At 43.8% G+C, this 19,113-nt stretch overlaps 1 protein-coding gene across 3 annotated transcripts in view; it reads right to left on the bottom strand.

Moving 5' to 3' along the window:
• LOC126547181 (golgin subfamily A member 2-like) overlaps positions 1-19,113 on the bottom strand; it is a 166,010-nt gene that overhangs the window by 88,942 nt on the left and 57,955 nt on the right. For all 3 annotated transcript variants that reach the window (XM_055062799.1, XM_050195060.3, XM_050195062.3), the window contains one exon: positions 4,467-4,549. In XM_055062799.1, coding sequence (XP_054918774.1) covers positions 4,467-4,549 — 83 coding nt within the window. The remainder of the gene's footprint in view (positions 1-4,466; positions 4,550-19,113) is intronic.

Genomic DNA, 19,113 nt, shown 5'->3' with positions numbered 1-19,113 from the left:
CAGGCATCCTCCTTACTCCTCACTTGCTGAACCGTTTCCACAGGGGTGGCACACCACCACCCGTAAGTGGGTTCTGTTCCATGTGCAAATGTCGTGCTGATCTCAACCACTTGTGTTGGGAGTGCCCCCTCTACATGCCACCTAGGCTTCATGCCCTAGCCACCATAAAGCCGGGACCCTGGCCTTCTTTCCGTAGTTGGGCCTGCCCGGATACCACGCCTCCGGACTATGCCATCAAGCTCTGGCGAGTACTGCTGTTGTTCCTCCAGGACCCGGTGGCACCACCAGTCGGCGATCGGCTCCGTGACAGCCACAAGAGTCATGCTGCCCTAACTTAGCTGCCTCCAGGACGTTCGTTAATAAAACGGAGGCAGCCTCACACTTCTCCTTTTGCAATAATACCCCCTCCCTTTCCACCGCAGCCCCCTCTGCGCATTCTAATGTGGAATAAACGTGGTTACATTAATTCATTCAAGGGCACAAGGTTCGCATTCTCATTGGCCATGTAGGGCAGAGCAGCGTACCCAGGCATACAAGTACAGGTCGAGAGCGTGGTCAAAAAGGTCAGGTGCATCAAGGTGTTCTCTCATGGCCGAGGCAGCTTCGTATTTCGGGGAATTACGGGGTGATGTGTCGCCACCAGCCTACGCACAACGATGTTCAAGAGAAGTGGACGGCGGCAGTGGCGGTGGGCGGTAGGCTCTTGCTGCCAGTATGTCGCCCTGAGTCCGCTTTGCATCAGAGGCCAACTCGTTTAGGTCACGATAACGGGCGCTCTGAAGGTAAGCGACGAAGGTTGGATGGGCTTGACGAATGGCCCGCTCCACCTTCTCGGCATCAGATGCCAAAGGGTCAGCAAGAAGATAGAGCTCCTGCATAGCCCTGACATACTCGAGCAGAGATTCGTCGGGGTGTTGGGTGTGAAGCTCTAGCGCGCGACGCACGCGGCACTCATAGTCAGGAGGGAGGAATTCGCTGTGGATAGCGTCCTAAAATCCTCTATAGAACGAGCTTGGTGGCCGACAAGTCGATACCACCATGCCAAGTGGGCTGTTAGTGAGATGGGCAATCCAGTGCCTAGCGTCATGCTGTCATCCAGCCGCATTGCCTGTTGATAGCGGTGCAGTGCCTCGAGGTTACTCCATAGCACTCATGCGGCCCGAATAACTGCCATACTCTGGGAGAGGTACCCGTAGGCAGCTTGGCATGCCTGGGTGAGCGGACGAGAGGTCTCCCTTTATATCACTAGGCTGCGAGCGCGCCGCTTCCATTAGGACTTGGAGAAGCTGTGCAGCTGCGGTGTGCAGTGGCATTTGCTCCGGGCCAGGCGTGGTGGTCCGAGAAGAGCCAACCTGCGCCTGCTCTCCCAAATGCATGCCCTACCCTGAGGGCTAGTAAATGGCATAGAGGAGAGCTGGGTTGCCGCTCCGACAGATGCATGAGGCCTCTCACGATCTGCGAACAGATGAACGAAGGAGCGGGGTGGTTCACACGCGTCGAAAATGCCGCTCCGCTGCGCATGAGGCAAGCGGTAGTCGGAAAGTGCAGCAACGTTGTCGGCTGAGCGGGGTGGCTTGCGCTCGATCTTGCCCACCAGCTGTGGTCGGGACAAGGAGAGGCCTGTGAGAGCAGTTTTGCACCAACAGTGAAGCAGGGAGGCTCTGCTGTGGCGCACTGGACATCGAATTGCGCTCAGGACAAAGAGGGGCCAGCGAGCAAGCTCGCACCTATGGCAGGGCGGGGAGTCTGCTCCGCAACAAATTCATCTGAGAAAGGCGCTTGGGATAGTGAGAGGCCGGCGAGCGAGTTTGTGCCAGCACCTAAGCAGGGTGGCTCCGACACGGCACATGGGGTACTTAACTTCGCTCTGGATAAAAAGGGGCCAGCAAGCAGGAAGAGCTCGTCGGAGGGGCTAGTAGGTACCTGCTCTGCACACGTCTCAAACAGTTGAGGAAACCCAAAACTGGCATGGCTAGGACTAGGGTGCACATCCGAGCGGTCGACATCACCAAAGGGCTGTCCAAAGAAAGTACCGTTCCGAGCGGCCGAAAGCAGAGGGTTGCCAAGGCGAACGTACCTCATGCTGTCGGTGTCGTCTGCATCGAAGGACATTAAGTCTGTAGCCAGGGGATCAAGCAGGAACGAGGGCCGTGAAGGGGCCTGCTCTGATGCCATGCCGAAACCGAGTTGGACGCCAGTTATGTGGAGATGGGTTTGCACAAGGCTCCCCACCCTACAAGCGATGGTCAGGAAAGGGCACGATGCTCCTCCACTCCGCAACGTACACAAGCGCTATGGGAGGGTTTGTCGACTCTCCGACACAGCGCAGAGGAAGCTCCAGAGTCAGATCGCCAACAAACACGTGTTTATTCACCCAAGATACAGAACAGTGCTTTTGGCAAAGGCTCACTGCAAGAGCAATCAAGTATGCGTGCCCACTGCACTAGGGCTAACCAGGAAGCGGTCCACCCAGCGCGAGAACGAGAAGTCACGGGAGCAAGGGTCCCATGTAACCAACTCATTGCGGACCTGTGAGCATCTGCTGCGGCGATAAAGTGCTCAGTGGAAGAGAGCTCAAGTGGAGAGGGCGCTCGGGGGCCACCACTAGAGAGGCCAAAATGGGTGCGTCCCGAAGACACTTGCTTGCACGGTGATTCAAGCCGGGGAGAAAGAAGCACAGTTTGCGCAGGAAGTTAGCTCTGGCGCGCTAGCTGTGTCCACCATGTTGCCAATACGGCGGCGGTTCCCAGAGAACGAGCTAAGCACAACGTGCAAGCTGGGGGGACGAGGCGCGGGAATGCACCTCGATTCCCACACTCATAATCAAATGATTTTAGCATGTAAAATTCCAGAATTTTTTTTTCCTGACCGACCACGGCAAGCTACATGTTTTGAGTGACTATTTTTTTTTTCGTGGGCGCTCATTTCCTGGCCAAAGGCATGCTCAGGCAGTTAGTGATGCATGTGGAATGTTAAAAGTAGTTACGTTAAAGTAAAACAGCAGCTGCAGAAGTTTAGAAAGCTAGAATACCGAGGCTGCCCCACACACAAGCACAGCGGTAGCGGCGTTCGCATGCCCTGTCATGCACAGTTACACTTCTGGTGGTGGGCACTGGCTCTATATGAAATTGGGGTGGCAGTTTCATGACCAGAAAAAACATGGAAGGACTCTGGTATTATTTATGAATGCTGCACCTCTTCAAATTTAATCTAAACATGCTTCGCTGCAAGTTTTTTTAATTTAACGGTGGCACCATCTTCTACGACCATTCCAAGTAGAGAAAAAGTCTGTTTTCATTGCTTTGACGTCGCCACAGCCGATGCTGATCTCCGATTTAGTTTCGATAGTTTAAACGGATGCTGCCTTTCTAAACTTCAACTGCTAATGCATGACTTCTTATGCTCCGAAGAGTTCTCAGCATGCAAACAAACTGTTTTTTGTTCCTAATGCTCCATTTGCTTTTAATAAACCATGCTTGATAATACGCAGTATGATGACTTGCTAACACCGTGATACTAGGATGTGAACATTGCTTTATATTAATGGTATAAAAAGCTGTTCTTTATTCGAAAACTATTTGATTCCCTTCCAGCACTATTCAATTTATATTTCATTCAGCCTCAACACTATTTGCCCACCCCTATATGAGTGCTTTGTTTGTTTCCCAAAGAACAAACATGAAAAATTTAATTTAGTTAACTCAACCTTCGCATCCACCACCAACGCCTGAAACTCAGTGCAGCAAGGATCAGAGCAGATGCACCGAGTTGCATGGTGTTAAAAAAATCAACACCTGCTTGTGCACTTGTCTGCGCAGAGCTGCACACGCAGGGGCAAGTAAGCACTGTTCATGCACCAACACCTGCAACACTGCCAATGGCTTCTGAAATTGGCCCTGCGCCAATTTCAAACTCTGTAGACATTGCACAATGGGGCTTGAATTAAATTACATTCTGATGAACTTATGGCGCCGAAATAGCACCACTAGGTACTGTTAGTTTAATGCATCTGAGCTACTACTGCAGCTATTATCAGCAGCTATACAGTATGAGCAATTGGCAAGATATTCAAGGATGCTAATTTAAGTGCAGATCATAAAGGCACAATGGCCGTGGCCATGCAATGACTTCCTTTTGTGGCAACCACAGCAACGAGCAGAGTAGAAATTGATGCACAATGGCATAAAAAGTTCCAACTTCCCTGATGGCAGAATGGATGCGATTCATAGTGCACAAAATTTGGTGCTGGTGTATTGCGCTGAAGAAGAAACTGCCCTAGGATGATAAACAATAAACATGCTCTTGACAACAACATATTGTCTTTCTTGTGAATACATTGTAGAGACGATAAAAGTTGGTGCCTGTGGCAAGTTATAATGAAGTAGACACAGCACATAATATACATGATTAACAAGCTATTTTTTCAGGCCCTACATGCCGCTAGAAGTAAAGCATGCAAATATTACCTGTGTTTCACATGCTGCTCTAAGAGTTTCCAGCTCTTGCTCATACTGCTGGAGCTTCAGCCTAATTTCAGGATCTTCAGAAACTGCAAAGGAAGCAAACTTGAAAACTCAAGTAAGGAAAAGGCGCTTAACTCTTTCGTTATCGTAATAAATGGGCTCATTTTTGGTGCTTTGATGTCCTAAGATTTTATTTGTAGACATATTAGGTGCAACATATACTGCAATACACAATATAATAGCCTAATCACTGGTGTTTTGAATGGATGTATAGCAGTAATAATTCCTCAGTCAATTTCTGAGAATGTTTACGTGAAGCTTCAAAGAAGCATCAAGGAACACGAATGAAAGTAATCATTTGCTATTTTTACTATAAGTACTGAGAGTAAAAAAAAATCTACAATATAAAAAACATGCATCTGGCTCCTAGTTCCCAGCTTTTGGAAGTCAGATCATGCTAAAAAATTATGAAGATTTGTTGGCATCAATACTCCACCCCAAACTCTTCGCCACCCGGTATTTATAAATTAAAATAAAATAATGTTACATCATTATGTCAATACTAGCCATAATGATACCCATGCAATGTGCAAAAGCAGTAGCTTCACAATTGTGAAAACGGGTAAGTTGCTATTGTACAGGGAGCATTTGTGTTTACTCATTGCAGCAAGCACCTTCCTTCTCTTTTACTGCATTCTTTAAGCTAGTGAAGCAATGGTTGCCAGGCCAGGGAGCATGCAGAAGCCTCCTCATACTTGATTATTGTGTTCTATCAGCTTTTTCTATGCAAGCAAGGTAGTCTAGTGTGCATTCAACCAGTGCTGGAGCCTCCACATGCTTTGTTCAGCTCCTGTACAGTGATGTACAGTAATGTGGAGCATTGCGCAATATCATACAGTAATGACTAAGGGCACTTGCACAAGCGGTGTTCAAAATGTAAGAGATTAGACAGACAGCTAGTAAAGGTTTGGTGGAAGGTAGGTAGGTCTCAAGTCGGCTGCATGCTCTTGTGCAAGCAAAAACTCTACACGACAGGAAGGATTGCTCCTAATAAATTGTGCATATGATTTCGAAGCACTGATGGATAAAAGCGACCCACAGCGGGGAAAATAAGATTGCACTTGATATTAGACGAAAAAATTATCAAAATAACAAGCACTCATGAGCACCATTGTTTGAGACATTGTTTAAACAGCCTAGATATTGGATCGGAAAATTGAAAACCTGAGAGAAGCTTCTGTGTATTCACTGCTGCTGTCACTTAAAAAGTATGTTGCAAAGTCGACCAAAGCGCAAATTCTGCATCTTTTTATTGAAGAAGTGCTAGGAGCACTGGAGGCTAGTTTCGACGATACCTCCAGTCGGAGTTTCATTTTTCCAGACTCCCCAATCTGATAAAATTAGTTAAATATGACAAACAGTTGAAGTTCAGTCATCATTTCGGATGGTGTATAATGTTGCTAGTAGAAGAATTGAAAGAGAAATGTTTAACAAAGCACAGAAAAACTGTCAAATTGATAGACTTCTACAGGTGCAGTAAGGAAAGAGTTGAGCATAATTAGATACCATACATTGACAATTATAATTCAACCTTCTATTCTTTTAGTAAACATGAATTTTCCCAAGTGTAAGGGGGGAAGGGGGAACCTATCACTGAGTCAACATAAATGTGGGGTCTATTTTTCATGACATGCATGGTGGCAACGCTTGTGGAGCTGCCTTTGCATTCAGCTGTGATTTAAGCTTCAGCATCAGCTCAACTTTGGCACCAGAATCAATTTCAAGTCAATTTCCTAGATAACTATTTAGAGGCTGCCCATTTCAGGAGGGTGATAACAGGTGCCACTTTATGAAAACAGAAATTTATGTGACATGCATTCCTCTTGCAATCTCTTATTTTCTGTTTCAAGGTAATTTTGTTATTCCATGCTAAACTCTGTCATCAGTGTTTGTTCGAAATCCACAGTTTTCTCCACCAATTATCCACACTGCAGCGTACAGGTACCTGAAAGCTCTTGCTGCTCATCAGTTCTCCTTCATTGCTTTAAACATTCTTCATACTGAGTGGATGCTCGGCTCTCATGCATCCCCTGGTGTTGTTTTCCTTGCATGAACCTTGTGTCCCCTGCAATTCGGCTTCACCGTGTACTTAAACACCGTCGGCTGTCGGTATGGCTGCAGCATATTACGAGAGATGGCACAAGAGTCGCATAGCTAACACCACGTAACGGAGGGGTTACAGGGACGCAAAAGGTAGCAGGCTCTTCCTCTTGGGCTTGGGCTCGGCAAGCGGCGCAGACTTTCAGCGCGTATGCAAATCATGCTTCACGGGACCGTCCCGAGAAAGGCTTCGGAGCATAACACCGGAATGGACGAACACGATCATTCGAATGCGCCACCGTTCGCATGGCCATACATGTGAACGATTAGGCATTGGTGTCTAGCATGCGGGTGAACATATTCACTCGCTATCCGGTCACGGTGAGTTGGACTTGCTCAATTTGTTGTGCGCCCATCGGCTATCAGTAATAATTCGGCTGGCTACAGATAGGTGTATAAAAGGCACAATAAATGCCACTGTGATTGTCTGCACTACTGGGTTGTTGTTGTTCCTTTGTCCCAAGAGCTCATGTGAGAACTCCACAATACAGAAGCTTGATTATCACCTCTCACATTTCAAAGGTTGACCACCTGATGTCTCTCCTTTGTAGGGACACTCGACTCTCTTGCACCCCTTATGTTGTTTTCTTTGCATGACTCTCGCATCTTCTGTAATCTGGCTTCTCCGCCTACCTAAGTGCCGCCGCCCGTTAGCGTAGTTGCAATATAGTACTAGAGATGGTGCGAGTGTTGCGCAGCCAACGGCATCTAACGGCAGGGTTACTCGGCTTCAAAGGAGAGTAGCCTCTCCTCTTTGGCTTGGGGTCAGCATAGTGTGCGGACTTGTCGTGCGCCTGTTGGCACGCCCTGTGGGACCGTCTCGCGAAGCTTCCGAGTGAGGCATCGGGAGGAACCAACTCGATCATTCGAACGTGTCAGTGTTCAAGTGACCTTACATGCAAACGATTAGGCATTGGTGTGCAGCACGGGGGTGAACATATTCGTTCAATATCCTGTCATGTTGAGTCGGACTTCCTCAATTCGTCCGTGATCGGCATGATCTGTTGGTACTAATTTGGCTAGCTGGTAGTGGCGCATGAAAGGTGCAATAAATGCCCTTGTGAATGTTTCTACTGCATTGTTGTCGCTTTGTCCCAGGAATTGGGGACCCCACACCTTGGATTGGTTCATGTGTCATGGTGCCATGTGTGCCTAAAGCTTGTCTATAATAACTACCTGTTTGACTTCAAGTTTAGTAGTAGCACCTGATCTCAAGCATAATATGAACATGACACCCTCTACCATTCTTCCTGATCCTGAATATTGCTTCCATTTTGTTATACCAACACCAGTGTCCTTATGTCTCATGACAGCAGCATTTCTTTTTCTTTACTTTGTCACTCTGCTCTCACATGCAAGTCCTTCTAAAATTTATCCGTAAACAAAGGTACAGTAGAACCTTCTTTACTGAATCTGCATGTAGTGAACTAACGATTACAGTGAAGAGAAACGCCAGTCTCTATTATGATCCCGTATGCATCTATGTATTTTTTCACAAATATACCGTAGGGAAGATGGGTATAGTAAACAAAAAGACATATGAAACATAAAAATACAGTTCTTTACCATTTACGGAATGACATGAATAGTCCCGGCATTAAAGAAAATGAAAATAATAAAAAGAAAAAAAAGAATGCATGAATACCTACGACTTCCAGACATGACAAAGCAAAAAATGATCATCTCACCATGGTTCAGTACACAGTTTTATTAACTACAACAAATCCTTCATGCACAAGCTGCCTTGATCCTTACCAAGGTGGTTACCACGGTTTCCTATCACGGCACGCTTGTCAAATGAGGACATCTACATGTGTAATGATAGCTGCCCCTCCCTTTCTTTGGTCTGCATCTTGCACAGTAACAACACTGTCATGCAGCCTTGAGCAATAAAAACACTTCTGTGAGGCTTAAAAGTGCTTACATGCTTGCTTACGTAATTTAAAGTGCTTACGTAATTGTGCCAGTTAATATTCCATCATATCAAAATGGAAGGTTCTGTCTCTTTTTGACAAGCAGAAGCTGCTTTACAAAATCAACACTCAACCGATGAAACACAAGAACAGAGCCAAAGATGTGTAATACTCGCTGTGGTGGCATTGCGCTGCTAAGCACGAGGTCCCAGGATCAAATCCCAGATGCTATGGCCACATTTCGCTGGAGGTGAAATGCAAAAATGTCCATGTACCGTGGGTTTGGTGTATGTTAAGAGCCCCAGGTGGTCAAAATTAATTCGGAGTCCCCCACTACTGCATGCCTTATGATAAGATTGTGGTTACGACACATAAAGCCCCAGAATTAAATTTTCCCTGAAGATGTGTAATCTGTGTTTGAATAAATAGAAAGTTAGCACTGTTTAGAATGAAAATCAACCGAGCATGCTTAGGAAAGTTTTATCATAGTTACAGAAAGGCAAAACAGTGAGCTACGGTTATAGTAAAGACTAATATAGCAAATGATCTTTAGGTCCTGAGAACTTCCCTATAATAACATCCTACTGTGTTAGTACACCTTGAATGTCAGGAATTCAAAACATAATAGCATAATTGTTACTTTCACCATTACATTGCACATTACTTAATTTTCAACACTAAATTGGAAGCTTAATGCATCTACCTCCTCTACACAAATGTCCACCAGCCCTTGAAGAATGTGCGTACTGCCTGCTAGAAAAACGATATCACAGCAAATGGTCCTGAAAGGTAATGCAGCACCTCCACTTAGGCTTTAAGGTATGAGGACACATTGAAATACCAATTTTTCATTGATAAAATGACATTCTTTACTTCTATGCAACCCTACACAGTCCTCTACCTATTGCAAAATGAATCACTCTTCTGCCTTGTTTTGTTCAAACGTTACAGGCTAATTTGAAGTGCGTGGTAAAACCCACATTGAAAAGTTTCAGTTTTACACTTTTTTAAAGTTTTTTGTTTTACAATATCAGTACGTCAATTTGGTATTAATTTTTGCTTACATCAAAACCGTGCTGTGGAATACTTTATATTTTACATTATTTTGCAATCTATCGTTAGGGGGTGCCAGAACACTCCAACCTGTTGGTTTATATTCACTGTGTCCTAGCCAGCATCAACACTCATGAAGAAGTGCGTTGCTTCTTTCTGCCATGTATTGTATTCAGCTTGGGAAGTGAAATAAAGATTGAGTTATTGTCAGCCTGATGGCGAAGTTTAGGACGTTCAAGCAGCCGAAGTGACATTTTACAGGCAACAGACACGGCAAACGAAGGGTGCAGCGACCATGTGGATGCAGAATTGATAGCTAGTGCTTCATAGCTTGGAAATGTGATGGAGAAGTATGAAGAACTGCTGGATAACGCTTCACATCAAGGAAACAGGATTATCAATCTTGATCTTCTTGTAGCTGTATCTGCATTGTTAGCCTGCCCTCAATTAATGACTACTTCACTGAAGTTGGAGGAACTTTCCCTGCAAGGTGTGTCTTCTATCTGTGCCGTGTTTTGTGAGTGTGGTTATGTCAACACCTTTGAAACATGAAAGAAATTGGGGCACGCCGTGGAAAATAACGTGTTTAGTGTACACAATTCAGCAATTGGGCAAAGGGTATGCGGGCACATGCCCCCACCTTCATCTCATTCTGCTTATGACAGGATATCGTCCAAGGTTTCTTCTGCATCAGAAACAGTTGTGGCAAAGTCAATGGTTGATGGTGCTGAGGAAGTCCGCCGCTTTGTCAAGAACAATAATTGTGGCATATCTGAAGACAGAACTTGGTAAAGAAGGGGACACTCTTCATTAAATGGCTGTGTTCTTTGACCTCAGTTGATACCAGGAAAGTCATTGATGTTGAGGTACTGTCCAGCATGTGTAAGGCATGCAAGATTCACAGCAAACTCTCTCCAATATTATATTCCTGCAGTGGAAAGTGGACCAGACCATTTGTCACACAAACCACAAAGCTAGTGCAGGTGGTATGGAACCAGCTGGGCTCTACCGCATATTTGACAGGTCAGAAGCTGCTCGTGGTTTAAGTATGTAGATTTATATGGTGATAGGGACTTCAAGAGCCATGCAACCATGAAGGACATGTACAGGCACAAGAGAGTGAGGAAACCGGAATGCATTGGCCACATTCAGAAGCACGTTGGCTGCAGGTTATGAAAACTAAATAAGACAGTATGTGGCTTAGGAGGCAAAGGGCAGCTTACTGATACCTTGATTGATCACCTACAAAACTACTATGGCATTGCTATTAGGTAAGTAAGAATGTCATGTACGTACGATGCAGGCAATCATTGCTATCAGGTAAAATGTGGGAGACCTCAGAGCAATGAAGCAGCATACTCTAGGAGCCCTGTTCCATTGCAGCTCCACTGATGACCACCCAAGGTATAGCATGTGCCTTACTTGTGTACAGAGACCTGTCCTCAGATGGGCTGCTAAAGAAGTGCCTTCATGGGAAGACACAAAATGCAAATGAATGTTTCATTGGCCTGATTTGGCAAAGATATCCAAGGGATGTGTGTGTTAGCCTGCTAATCCTCAAGTATGGCCTTTTCAAAGTTGTCTGTCATTGTAACAGCGGAAACAGTGCAACATCAGATGTCTTGCGGCAAATTGGAATAGAACCAAATCCATTCACTACTAGCGCTTGCCATGCGAGGGAGAACTCTTGTCTAATAGGCATCTCGCCAGCCAATTCATGAAGGAAAGCAAGCCAGAAAAAAAAAAAAAGGAGAGTTGATCAACAGGCAAAACATGACAAGGAGGAAACTCAAGGACATTCATGCTACAAGTCTGGAGCATATTAGTGTTCTCGCACTTTTCTTTCACATGTACATCGACACTTATATTTTTTAATAAAGGGAAAACGAGACATCCAGCCAATCATAGTAATTGCAATAATGGAAACCCATATGGGTTCCTCGAAAGAAAAGGCTCGCAGTTGAAGAAAAATTCATCCTGGTCCGGGACTCGAACCTAGGACCACCACCTTTCCTGCGCAGTCACCGTACCATCCGAGCTAACCAGGCGGCTAACAGATTGCAGGGCAGAGTTGAACTTACCAGCAACCCTACCTCCTCTGCCAACTCTTGAAGCTGGATCTTAACAACTTGCATTATTATTCTACACTACACCAACATGAACCATTAAGATAGTAGGCCACCTTCAAAAGTCAAAAATTTTTTTTTCAGAATATTAATTTTTTTGTTTTTACATTTTATGTATTCCCAAAGATTAAGCAACCTGTTGCAAAAGAAATTGTCTTCCTATCGCCACTAGTTTGGGAGTTGCAACGAGTTTCTCAGCCCATACCCTCGTATTGTAAAACGGACAATCAGTACTATTTTTTTAACATAAATATTATTAAAAATACTCTTTTTTTTTTTTCATTTTATGTTGCCGCTGAGCAACCACATGAACAAAAGGAGACTAGTGCATCTCATGGGGGCTTTAGCTATGAATCTGGTGCATTTTAGGCCTTTGTGTTATTTTTGACATCTTTCACATGGTGTGAAAATTTGGTTACGTTTTTCTCAAAATGAGATCTTGCTGCACCTCACGTTATGCAAACCTTGATAACTTCTTTTCAAACAATATTTTGATATGAATTTTTCAAACTCATTCCTAAATTATGGGGTTTAACGTGCCAAAACCACTTTCTGATTATGAGGCACGCCGTAGTGGAGGACTCCGGAAATTTCTCCCACCTGGGGATCTTTAACGTGCACCTAAATCTAAGTACACGGGTGTTTTCGCATTTCGCCCCCATCGAAATGCGGCCGCCATGGCCGGGATTCGATCCCGCGACCTCGAGCTCAGCAGCCCAACACCATAGCCACTGAGCAACCACGGCGGGTTCAAACTCATTCCTCACATAGAGATGTGTGCAACGAACTGGAATAAAAAAATGATGCAATACTTTTGCATTTACAGCTTTGCAAATTTTGCAAATAAATTTGCTCCAAATTGGCAATTTTTTTCACTTTGCCTAGTTTTTCAAACATTCCTTCCTTAATATTTATGCCATTAGATTTATCTTAGTTCATTGCGTAGGTCCCACACTTAGCTACTATAAATGCCAAGGCTTTACTCAATTCAGCAACTCATTAGTTACTTGTCACTGTTGCTGCGACTAGCACATTTACCACATATTATGAGAAAAATTACCGGCCAAAAAATAAAATGAACCATTTTCTGCACTTTAAATAGTTGATGAAGTTAAATAAGACGTGCTTATTCAGGAAAGAAAGGTTATTTAAATCCTGGCTTAATATCAAAAGAAATTTTTTTTTCTCTGGCCTACTACCTGAAAGGCCTCTATAACTTGGTGCTCTCTTTCTCTGTTATAGATCAGGCTCGTCCTTCTCTCCCTCCAGGTTGCTGTAATTTTCTTTGTGTATCGTTCACAGCAGCGTACAGTGTCTTTCCGGCCCCTTGGCCATGGATAATAGAGTCTCATTGGTATTCTGTCCGACCATGTCCCTGTACACTTAGGCAACCTTCTTTCTACCTTTTTCTAATCTATCTGCTCTATGTGAATGTCGAAATCATCCCTTTGTCAAATGTGTGGGGAGCACATGTGCTCATTTCCTCCCGCGTACTCACGTCGTGCCGTTCGCATGTTGCGGAAGTGTCGAGAACCAGCATAGACACAGGAGGAAGGCACTATGCGCCCTCCCGTTCTCCTTTGCTCTCATGACGTGCATACCCTTCCCCCCAGCTCATGGAAAAGGGAAAGGTATCCGACGGGCGAGGAGGACATTCCCCTTGCAAAAGGTAAAAAGCTATAAAAGCGCGCTACCACAGGAGAGCCTCTCTCTCTGGCGCCAGACCTCTAACCTGCCAGATTGATATACCTTCTGCAACCCGTGAGTGACCTCGTTTGCCTATCCCAGGCAATGAGGCATGCCTATTTATTACTCATTACATAATGGATATCCCTCTGCCAGTGTCCTTTATTGCTTGTAGCAATAAACGTTAGAGTTGACACCGCTGGTTGCCATATTCGTTCGAACCTGACGCAGCTACAATTCCACGCGCTACAGGTTGGGGAGTACCACAAAACTGTGTATGGCTAGATCTGGAGCTCGCCTTCAGCCCTAGCTGCACGCACAGTGTACCCAAACAAATGACAATATTCAAATTCAGGTTACCTGGTTTCTGAAATCTCTAAAGCTTTCTTGTAACTTTTCACAAATAAACTCCATTAGTGAAAAAAGTCATTACTTCATTTTCTAGAAGGTTACTCTGGCCATCCTCTAAAGGACCATGTGTTATGTCTGAAGTCTTATACAAAGCCTTTAGGTTATTCCAAACTTTCTTGGGGCCTGATCATAATTCCTTTGAATTTATGCCACCCATTGATTGCTTACAGACTTCGTATTTTCTTGAAGAATTACTTGAGCCTTATTCTTCAGTCTCTTTAATGTCTTCCCATTTCTCTAAATTTCTGCGACCTACTAGGCTCTCCTGCCAGTAGGAACCTGCCTGAGCCCAGCAGATGGTCAGCCACCGTCTTGGACATTTCCTGTGAGCTCTCAAAAACACTCAAAACAGCTTTTATGCCGACTGACAAGGAACATGAAAGCATCTACACAATCCTGCTTGGCCCTGCTCTTGCCAGTGTTGCCTGGCCTCTTGGCTTCGAGAAACCACGTCGACACACGCATCACAAGGGCACGATACAAGCTCTGTGCCATCCGCGCACAGCTCAATAGGTTTGGCAGCATGAAAGAAATGTCTTTTGCTCACGTGTGTCATCTTTTTGGCATTCAGGTAAATTGGCAATATTCATTACACCCACTGCATACACATTACACTGCTTTGATTGTGCTGCCAAGCCCACTGTGCATTCGAGCAATGTGTTATGACTGTTCTTACATATTGCTGAATCTGCTGATGCTTTCTGGCAATATTTAACTAAATCCTGGTCCCAACACCCCTTCGTCTGTCACTCAGGTTTCATGGAAGATCGTGTCTACGCTGGAGGAAATTCAATCTGGGCAAGTGTCGCTTCTGAATTAAATAAAAGTGACGTGCACAAAGTTATCTCAAAGTGACAAAAACTGAAGAAATCAAGAATCGGCTTTCTAAAACAGAAACAGAGTGTACCGCAATCCCTTAAGTAAGAACTCAGCTAAACAGCATCCAGCATGTTACAGAGCAAAATGCTATGCAGGTGAAAGCATTAAAAATTATAATGGATGTTTCTGAAGATAGGACTCGCAGATCTAACCTTGTCTTTTCTGGCCTTAAAGATTGAAATTGGGAAATATGGACTAAGTTAGAGAAACTAATCATCAATCTTCGTGCCGAGAGTCTCGATATACCCATTCAGCCAATGGATATAGAATGTGTGCACCATCTTGGCTCCTTTCAGCCATACAAGACCAGACCAGTTCTCGTTAAATTTGCCCATTTTAAGAACAAAGAGCACATTCTTTCCTGCTCTAGCAAACTAAGAGGCACAGCGTGCAGCGTTGCTGAAGATTTTTCACCCGCTTCTAGACTTGCACATAAGCGCCTTGTGGAACACACAAAATCTCAACGCAACCCGTTCAAGCTTCGACATAACAGGCTACTTATAGAAAACAACACTTACGTTTACAACCATGTCACAAGCCAAGTTGTTCCTCGTTCTTACGAGCAATCGTGGTCTCCCACTAATCCCTGCGCCACTTCACTTGTTTTTCTTTACACGAACATCGGAAGTTTACTGTCCAAACGTGATGCACTAGCCTCTCGTGCATACCACCAAAGCTAATCTTATTATTCTCACCGAAAGTTGGCTGCCCCATCTGTATCTGACAACAAGATCCAGTCCATTTCTACCAACTTCAATATATTTTGAAATGATTGCGATGGTAGGCAAGGAGGTGGTGTTCTCATACTGGCTCACTGTAGCCTTTGTTGCAGCCATATCAACATAGTCTCTTCTCTAGGAATTCTGCCCATTTATTCAAAGGTTTCCTGCCCCCATGTAATTATTGACGTCTGTTATTGCCTCCCAAATTATGATGTGCCCTTCATCCAGGATTTTCATACTGCCCTGTCGTTCGTTACTTTAACCTATCATAACGTTCTTGTCCTTTTACTGGGCGATTTCAATTTTCCCGTGATAACTTGGCACGACATAGCATCAATTATTTCAAATGACAGCATCGAAAACGATTTTGTCAACACCTGTCTTACATTTAACTTGATTCAGCCTGTACTCTCTACAACGAGAGAAAGTGAACTTAGGTAAAAAGTCCCAACAATGCATCTCCACTCGTCCACCTGCCCAGCATAAGTGATCACTGTGTCAACCATGGGCCTTCCCGATGTTCATTTCCTCGCACGGCAAAAGTCAAGAAGCTTATCACCCTTTACAAGGCAGATTACCAAAGCATGAACTGTGAACTTATTTTTCCACTGCCTTTACCTCCAACCTTACAAATCACTCCGTTGAAACGACCCGGTCACTTTTCAAAATAAAGAAGTATTTTTTCTGCATTATCTGCTATGCTCAAAAATAATTCCAAACAATTTTGAAAAGTACTAAATCCCAACCCTAATCGAAGTTTATCTTTAGTACATGACTCAAACACTCTGATTGCAGACTGCGATGCTGCAGAAGCTCTGAATGCAACATTTTCTTCAGTCTTTACCAAGGAACCCTACGGCAAACTCCCTAACTTTCCATTTTGTGACCATCCACTCATGCCCCTGTGAACTTTTGTATCCAACAGCATTGTCAAGTTAACTGGCTCTCTTAAACTAACGTCATCCACAGGTACAGACCAAATTAATTAAAAAGTCTTAAAAATTACGAACAGTGTCACCAGTGTCATCTTAACCCCCATTTTTCAGCAATCATTGTTGTCCAGGGAAGTGCTACACAACTGGAAAGTTGGCAAAGTAATTCCAGTGCCGAAGATGGGTTGGCCATCCTCAGGCCACGCTTACCATCCAGTATCGCTTACATCCGTTTGCTCTGGACTAATGGAACATGTAATTTATTGCCACATTGTAAAATTTTTAACATCCGCCAGGATTTTTCACCCTAACCAACATGGCTTTCAAAAAGAACTATCGTGTGAAATGCAGTTCTCTTTTCACTAATATCAGTTCATGTCTGGATGTTAACCTGCCCGTGGACGCATTGTTTCTTGATTTTGAAAAAGCATTTGACAAAGTTCCACACCAGCGGCTTTTCCTCAAACTTCCCTGTTTAAATCTTGATCAGCAGGTTGACCACTGGATACACAGCTTCCTAAATAATTGCATGCAGTTCATTTATGCTAATTCATTCTCTTCTCGTCTATCCCCGGTCACATCCAGTGTACCATACTAGGCACTTTACTATTTCTTATTTATACTAACGACCTTCCTTCTCACATTTCCTCTACAATTCATTTATTTGCTGACGGCTGTGCGATTTATCACCTTACTACTTGCAATAATGAAACTAATATTCTTCTTTGTGGGCTGGACCAAGTCAAGGAATGGCGTAGAAAGTGGCTGATGTTCTTAATGGTAAGTAAAACAGTACTAATCTTCCTGCACCCCAGACAGAACTATGTGACGTGACAATATGCTGTTGGCACATCATTAAACTCTACCGCATCCTCATGCAAGTACCTTGGCCTAACTTTAACAGGTAATCTGAGCTGGACGCCCCACATTCGTATTACTAACGAAGCGAATTACGTTCTACGCCATCTCTGTCATAACATGCGTCTTTCCTCACCCTCTGTCAAAACACTAGCCTATCTAACATTGGTGCGTCCCAAACTGAAATGTGCCTGCGCAATATCTTTCTAACCTGTCTAAAGCTCTTGACTCTATTCAGAACCACGCAGCTAGATTTATTTACTCCGATTTTTCTTTCAGAATAGTGCAACGCAACTTAAATCATGTGCTAACCTTGACAGCTTAGAATCTAGGGGCAAAACCTGTTGGCTTTGCCTATCCCACAAATTTTTTTTACTCAAAGCTTGGCCTTTCTGTCATCACACCAGCTCATCGCAGTTCCAGTCGTACAAGCCATTCCAAAGCTGTTTATGGGGAGTGCACTCATACTTCTGCCTATCTCCGATCCTTCTTTATACAGACAGCAAAGGACTGGAACGACTTGCCTCCCCACCTTGTGCTACACTCCCATTCTGCCACTTTGAAGAATAGTATCAATTGTATTTATTTGTGAATGTATGAATTAGTTTAGAATGTGTGTATGCATTAGGCATGAATTATATGCATTAGATGTCAATGTACACACATCATGTAATAACCCTTGACTAGGTGCCTTTGAGGTAATCGAATAAATAAAATTTCTTCTAGCAGCTTATTTTTATTTTCTCTTATGTTTTCATGTTGGATCAATGCTACTCTGCGGTTTGGTATTGCATTCTTTACATCTACATTCGGCAAAAATTTTTTTTGTCTGACCAATGGCATTTATCTAACTAGGAATTACTAATGTCCCCCAAGATTACCGTTATTACAGCACCACATGTCCACAATTTCTATAAGGCTTCCTTTACATGCTTTTCCATAGAGTTTGCCATGGTCCTCAAATACCTGTTACTCATGTACTAGATATTCAGGCCTTCTGCCTATATGACAGATTAATTTTATTGCAATAGCAATTAGTGGACACTCCAGGCCAATTTTGCCCATTGCTGTGATGTTCTGTATAAAGTCCAAGTGCAATAACATATCGGCTGCACGTTGTATGCTGTGGGTGCAAGTAAAAGTGTGCGAGGGCAAGCAATTTATTTCAAATAGCAAGAGGGGCTGCTACTTCAATAGGGTGAATATATTTTTTATAACTCAGGTTTCAATTTATTATTATTATTTTTTGGGGGGGTTTTCAGGAGTCCAATTTAGGGTTGCCATTATATATCTTACACTCAAAGTCAACCAATAGTTGACAATATTCCACACTGTCAAACATGTTACACAATACATTGTACCATAAACCCCTCAATAGGTAGACATAGTATGTTTCTTTATAATCACGAGCCTGTATCACACAGAAGTTTCTGGTAACTCTTTACTTAATGAAGAATGAAGCGCATATTTCAATCAGTACTGAGTTTTACTTTGGCATTTGAAGAAATGCTAGCAGAATGCGATATATCAAAATAACAATTACTACAGCAGAAGCTGTTAAAATGCCCCTTGATCTTGCTTAGTCCGTATTGTCTTGGCAAAAATGAGAACACAGAATAATGCACACAACATGAACACAATAACTGAGCATTTTGTCGCAAGGAACCAAAGACCTGTAGCATAAGAAAGCTAAAAAAGGAATGAATAAAATGCCAGAATGTCTAGATGAGGTTGCAAAAGAAAGGCTTTTATGGCCCAACTTAATCTATGCATTAGATCACTTCGTCATCTTCCATGAGTCAGAATGCATTCAACTGCACACCCTCATTATAAGCTACCTAGATCACTGCTCACACAGTCTGTACCTTCCACTGTCCTTGTTCTACATAGCTTCTGCTTGATGATGAGCC

The sequence above is a fragment of the Dermacentor andersoni genome, chromosome 1 (assembly GCF_023375885.2).
Source record: "Dermacentor andersoni chromosome 1, qqDerAnde1_hic_scaffold, whole genome shotgun sequence".
Lineage (NCBI taxonomy): Eukaryota > Metazoa > Arthropoda > Arachnida > Ixodida > Ixodidae > Dermacentor > Dermacentor andersoni.
The sequence above is the reverse complement of the archived record's forward strand: the minus strand, read 5'-3'. Positions and strand labels throughout refer to the sequence as shown.